The sequence below is a fragment of the Pterocles gutturalis genome, unplaced genomic scaffold, assembly GCF_000699245.1.
Source record: "Pterocles gutturalis isolate BGI_N339 unplaced genomic scaffold, ASM69924v1 scaffold7566, whole genome shotgun sequence".
Lineage (NCBI taxonomy): Eukaryota > Metazoa > Chordata > Aves > Pterocliformes > Pteroclidae > Pterocles > Pterocles gutturalis.
Genome location: NW_010100254.1, coordinates 102,119 through 108,767, shown reverse-complemented (window position 1 = coordinate 108,767; position 6,649 = coordinate 102,119). Strand labels below are relative to the sequence as shown.

The window sequence follows — 6,649 nt, the reverse complement described above, 5'->3', positions numbered from 1 at the left end:
TCCCTTCATTTCAACATGAATAAAGTAGTCTGTTGGATTAAATCGGTTTCTCGATGTGTTTCCTCCATTTCCAATTGAAAAAAATGGTAGAGTTACGTTAGCCGAAAGGACTCCAGTAATTAGATTTGTCTAATGTTACTTACTGCTGGTTAAGGCAGCTGTTAGTCCTGGTTAAAAGGCAAAGGCATATTTATCTAAAATAGGAGGAGAAAACTATGTCACAATGCAGTGATGCCAAATTAGACTGTAACTAATTCAGTATAGGAAGATGGATTTATTTAGCTCCTTCTTCTCTTATTTTGGTCTTGCAGTCTTGGAACTTTTTTCTGCTGGATATCTTTAGTGGACACTCCCATTCTTTTTTTTTTATTTTTTTTTTTAAATTTTATTTTACTACTCTTTATTTATTCTTGCTTATTTCTACTTTTTAAATAATGACAGTAAGAAATTGGTTCTTCCCCCTTCTGCATGGGCCTCCCATGCTTTTCACCAGTCTAGGTCTCTGCTGGGTGACTTTTTAAAGATTGGATCCCTCATGAGACAGTGGGCTTTTCATCAGACCCATGCAGTCTCAATTTGCCTGGGTGGTAAAGTTACAGGATGAGTCGTCTTTCGCTTAATTAACTTGCTGTTTATGTAGCTCGGAAGTGAATTGTGATAGCCACACTGTCAGATTGTTCCAGCTGCAGAACCTTGAGATTGGTTTCACTTTAGTCCTCTACAGGAGCTGTCATAGTCCAAAGCAATTGCTGAGAGTTCACCTGAATTCTGGTTTGACAGAAGCCAGATCCATGAACTTCGTCTGTTCCACCAAAGAGCTGGAAAAATGGGATGTCCATGTTACACTCAGTGAGGACAGGAAGGGAAAGGACAATGTCACTTGCTACAACTTCAGTCTTCTTTCAGCCTGTATTTGTGTCTTTTTTGCTGCTCTTCAAATCTAATTCAACTGGCTGTACCTACAGCACCACATGCACTGGTGCCCCTCCCTGCTATAGGACTAGTGCCCTTCAGCACACCAAAGGATGTGGTTTTGCTCTTGGGTCACTGTCAGCCTCTTTGGTATTCACATTTACACTGTTTAAGCTGATGATGTTTATTTTCATGGGTGATCAGTCATAAGAGCTTGCCCTGTTCATTGTAATATCTTGTGGGTGTAGTGTCTGCTGCTGCTCCCCTCCCCCCCAACTTGTTTAGTAGTTCCCCACAATGTTTTTGAATGCTCAGACAATAAATCTGTGTCAGAAATCCTTTGCCAGAGCGAAGACTTAGAATGCACAGCTGGAGAAGAGAGCCCTAGCATGGTCCATGTGCTCAGATAGTAGAGATCATGGCCTGATTATTCCTTATACTGTGTTGTGGAGATCAAAGCTTTATTCCATCATATAAGTAGTATGTGATGTGGCATTTAGTTGAGAGATTCAGCTGTTGCTATTCACTTAAACTCCAAGCTCCGTCCATAAGTAAACTGGAAGAAGGTGATGCTGTGTGGACAAAAACATTAAAATAAGAAATTTCTGAGTAACTGGACTTCTGTGATACATATCCACCCAGTTATTTCCTTTCCTTTCTCCTACAGAATCCTTTGTAACAACGTGCATTTAAACATTTTGAAAACACCTAAGAATTTTTTCAGTCACTTTGTAAATTCTATGATTCTATAAAATTCTCAGCTGAAATTATAACTCTTTTTGACGGTGTAAGATTTTTGTGATGGTTTTGTCACTGGCTAGGGGCAAAACACCACAACAACTGCTTACCCTTCACCCTCCTGGGGATGGGGGAGAGAATTAAAGGGGTAAAGGGAAAAGAAATCTGTGGGTTGATATAAGAACAATTTAATAACTAAACTACAATAAAATTGAAAATAATAATGATAATAATGATGATAATGTTATATACAAATGAGTGATACACAGTAAACTGCTCTCCACCTGATCACCAAGGCTCAGCCTGTTCCAGGCTAAGGATCCCAGAGAAGGGAGAGTCCCAAAACTGCAATCCCAGAATGGAGATAAGAATCTGAGACATGACTCGTAGAGAGACAGCACCTCCAGACAGATCCTCATCTGTATACTGGGCATGACATGCATGATATGGAATAGACTACTGGCCAGTTTGGGTCTCAATCCTAAACCTAAGTTTGAATCCTAAGCTAGTAATTGTGGCTGTGCTCCCTCCCAGCTTCTCCTGCACCTGCAGACACTGTCACAGCAAGGAAGCTGGAAAGTCCTTGACTGTCCTGGCAGCAACTATAAACAGCAGTAGGTTATCAGCCTTCTCAGCACAAAGCCGAAACACTCACACTAACTGCTATGAAGAAAGTTAATTCTGTTGCAGCAGAAACCAGGACATATTTTAGAACTAGTAATAAAGTGCTAATTTAAAAAAAAATTCTATACTAGTTACTGGTCTCAAGAGATGAGGCACCTGGCAAATCTACTGGTGTCACTAGTTACTATGTGGCGCATATTGAAACTTGCGAGAGTAGAAATGAGTGACAGAATCTGAGACTGTGGAGCCAGGGATTTAGGCTCGTAACCTAGAGGGGGAAGTGGAAAGAGTCACTGTGTGGTATATTATCTTACTAGTATGCTACTTTATGGCAGATTGTGGTCAGAATTCACAACATCAGAAGTGCTCTGTGTCATCAGTGCAAGTGTCTCTGCACAGCTGCTCAGCTCCCGCTCCATGAGAGCCGAGTGCAGGCATACTGCTCCCTGTCAGTGAGAGAATACTCTGCAGAACTCCCTGCACTCAAGTTTTCTTCCACTGTCTAAAGCTCCCTCCTCCTCTTCAGTTTTGTGTCTTGTATCTTCTCTTACTGGTTGCAGCCAGGGCTGCAGAGGAGTAATGAGGGAAGACCTAACGGACCTGAGTCCTATTAGAGATATGAGACAAAAAGAAACCTGGTTGAAACTGAGCTCTGAAGAGACCGAATGGAGCATGCTTAACTTTTCTGCATAAAGGACTGGTTCAGTTCCTTGCCACTCAGTGTCCTGTGATTGTTTTAAATTATTTTGTGGTAAAGTTTGCTCAATAAGTTTGTAAGTTCTTTAATTATTAATGCTGCAGTGCTATGGTTCCCTGCCTTCAGTTTTGCTGATGCAGCTCATTGTGGGATTATGCTTAAATTGAGTCAGTGATATGACCTGAATTAAAAATGTTGAAAAAGTTCATTTCACTCCATTTCACTGATCTGATTTAAGGTGCAGCTCTACAGATAGTTGGGTCAGCAGCTGAGGGAGTGGTGGAGGGAGAGATTAATAAGGGAGAGGTGGAGGGAAGAAGAGAACCTCCAAAACTGGTTTTGCCACTAGTGAAAATGTGTGTCAGACTTCCACAGACTTGCAGAGGTGCAGCAAGGTAGACTATGTTAACAACTTCCCTTGTCTCAGTGGTACATGTATCATCTATATAATCTCTGGTCACTGGCCTTAGGCTGCCAGCTTGCAGCTTTGGAGTGGGAACAAACTTTATTGCACTGTCACCATCAATATATGCCCAGGCTTTTCACTGTGAGAATCTGATTCAGTGTATAGGGAGTTCACTGAAATGAACGTACTGCTACTGAGTGTCTCTCAGCACACAGTATTTAATGTCTGGAAAGCTGGACTGTTAAGATACAGCTCACATACATACTGCATATATAGGATTTTGTTTAAAATGTACCGAGCAGTTCATTTTGGTTGCAAGGAAGTCCTTATAATATTGACTTAAAAGTGTAATGCTCCCAGCCTGCAGGCAGTTTACAGAATGGTTCAGAAGTTTTCAACTACTTTTATCTCTTAATTTCACCATAGGCTTAATACTGCTTTTCAATAAATTGCTGATCATTTTAGTGGCTGTATATGAGGGAGGGACGAGTGAGGCAAAAGACAAAAAGCAGCAATCTTAAAGATCCTTCTTACTGTGTGCAGCTGTCTATACCAATGTACTGAGCAAAAATAATTTAAGAACTTTTCTATTCTGCCCTTTGTGAAAGCCTCTTTGCTGCTAATATAATTTTTTTTACAGGTTAAGAAGAATAGGTAGTCCTCAAGATATACTTCAGCCATATGAATTTCAGGAATGGAATTTGTCATACCTCAAATAAGTTTGGACATTCTGTTTCTGAGGCACTTCTTATATCGTAGGCTCCTTTATCTGCTGACTTGCCAGTTAGCTGGTAACTGAGAATAGTGTTGTTCAGGGAACACAGAGAAGATCTGTAGTGATGCCAGATGTCCCTCTCCATTTGATGGACGTGGTATTAAGTTTGCATCTGATGATCAGGCTGTTCTTCAGTTTCTTAAAAAACTTGTTATATTGGTATGGTTTGAGTTGTCCCTGATTTGGGAATTCATAAGGGCTTTAATAAAGTAATTCCTAGGTATAGGATCTCCTATAATGTTGTTCGGAGCAGTAGAGTGGAATGTTTTTGTCAAATGTGTTCTGTTTCTGTCATCTCTGAACTGATTTGGAATTGGTTCACACTGCTCTAGGACACTTAGAGGTAAACTTGGTGTTAGGAACTTGATAGAGACAATGATAACAGAAAGATTGTACTGTTGTGATCCTGTGGCTGTCAGAAGATTATAATGTCAAACTGCGTGTTTCCAGACATGCAGTCTTGGAGAATTTCAAGGATGAGTCAGCTTCTGACCTCCTTTTTCTGAGACAGAAAGCAAGATTGGTTTTGGTGTCTCAGGGTAAGTGGGAGTCAGCAGAGATTGTGAAGTCATCTATAGTATGTGCACCTGTGCTACTTATATCCATGGCACATCTTCGTGAGTGTCCTTCTTGGTGAATACAGAGGTCCTAGAAGGAAATACAGTAGGGAGTCTTTGGACTGTGCCCAAGTTTCTTATCAAATGAGTTTACCCCATGTTACATAGTTTTTGGAGGCTTGTCTCTATAACTCCAGGGTGTCAAATCCAGGAATAAAAACTTGGGAGGGAGAACTGCGAGTAGCTTTAACATGTATCAGAGTTTCAAAATCTGGAGGAGAAAGTTTCGTTTGTGATGAACTAACATTAATATTCAAGTAAAGGCTAAGGGAAAACCCACCCATTCATTTCTAAAGAATGGCTGCTTCCTTAATGTCAGCTGACAGTTTTGATGTTTGTGGTTTCTTTTTCAATGCTCCTTTGATTATTCTGTTTTTTGATTTTATTTTTGCTTTTTTTTCTAGAGATGTGAATTATGCCCTCATAAGGATGGTGCTTTAAAGAGAACAGATAATGGGGGTAAGTTTTATTCTTATTTTTTGTGGACTCTCTTATTTTATGAGGGAAATAAGTATGTGGGGGGAAAAAAATAGGGATCGTAAACATAAATGAAAACACTGAATGGTTTCAAAAGAGAGAACTGTTTTACAGTAACCTTTATTTCTGCAATTTAGGTTGAGAGCATCAATCATTATTCTTAGTTTTATTTTTAGGAAAAAAGTTACAGTGAAGGAGAAAACTGCATTTTAACATAAGATTTTAATGGGTGAAAAGGATAAATTTTATGTGTATTTAGTTGGAGTTTGAACATTTGTAGAAAGCTGTTGAAAGTGCACCATTCATGGAAGAAAGTGGAATTTTTATGTCTGTAGCCCAGACTGAATGCACCAGTGCATTTTCAAAGGATAGCTCTTTCATGCCTGATTTGCTAATAGGTTCTGTAACAGAGAAGTCAAAGCTGAAAAGTTGCAGTAGTGATTACCTGGCCCTTGCATCTTTCTAATTTCATCGTTCAGGTTATCATCAGTTCTGTTACTGCTGAGTAGAGCTGCTAGAGAAAGTCTCTACTGAATATCCTGTCTTCATTATGTTTATACTAATAGCTGGGTGATATGAGTGAAAAATTTAATTAACTTTTCAATCACTTCTGGAATTCCTTCCTCTCTCTTTACTAGATACTTCTAAATTCCTGTCTGTCATCTATCTGTAAATAGCCTGGTCATTTTGATACTGAGCCCTTTCTCTTATGAGAGAGGAAAGTATGATTTGGATTCTGGATTTCATTTGGACAGTATATATAAATTGTATTCTGGAGATTATATGCTGCATATGTAATATTCTGCCTAATTTGTACCCTACCTTAGTTTAGTGTTGATGCAGCTTTGCCATTTCTGTTGCAGTTGACTTGCAGGAACACAGAGCCTGCTTGTGTTCGGGCTGATTCCCCTTTGCCTTGCCTACACTTTAACTGCAATGTACAGTATATGCTCTAGCATTCACCATTCTAGTGTCTGCTTATCTCAAACACGTTAGTAAACTTAGTGTCATTTGTGAGCGTTGTGAGATTGTATTGGGCCTGTGTTCTCTGTGTGTCAGTGAAACTACCATCTTAAGTGCCAGCCAAGCACTTTAGCCTTAAACTATTCTTTCTCTCAGACAGGTTGATACATGGCAGTGTTGATTTCAGTTCTTCAGAAATGGCAGCTGGACACTTGCTTTTTAGGACATAAGTAATAAGAAAGCCTCAAACCTCTTGAAATATACAGTAAAATTTGTGAAGTGTGAAGTAGTTGAAGTGTTTTCTGTTTTTATACTTGGAGTAGTGTTTGGGAATGCCTTGCTATTCTCTATGGTAATTTTGAAACTTTTTTTTGCATAAAGTCTTGAAAGCATATTTGGCAGAGTCCATCAAAGATTTGACCATCATGTTAGGACAGCTA

At 39.4% G+C, this 6,649-nt stretch overlaps 1 protein-coding gene across 1 annotated transcript in view; it reads left to right on the top strand.

Annotated features, from left to right (window-relative positions):
- Positions 1-5,173: 5,173 nt before the first annotated feature.
- The window catches only part of MLLT10 (myeloid/lymphoid or mixed-lineage leukemia (trithorax homolog, Drosophila); translocated to, 10), a gene marked incomplete at both ends in the record, with an annotated part of 99,405 nt that continues 97,929 nt past the window's right edge, over positions 5,174-6,649 (top strand). The window contains one exon of the mRNA XM_010079055.1: positions 5,174-5,228. Within this exon, the coding sequence (XP_010077357.1) occupies positions 5,174-5,228 (55 nt within the window). The remainder of the gene's footprint in view (positions 5,229-6,649) is intronic.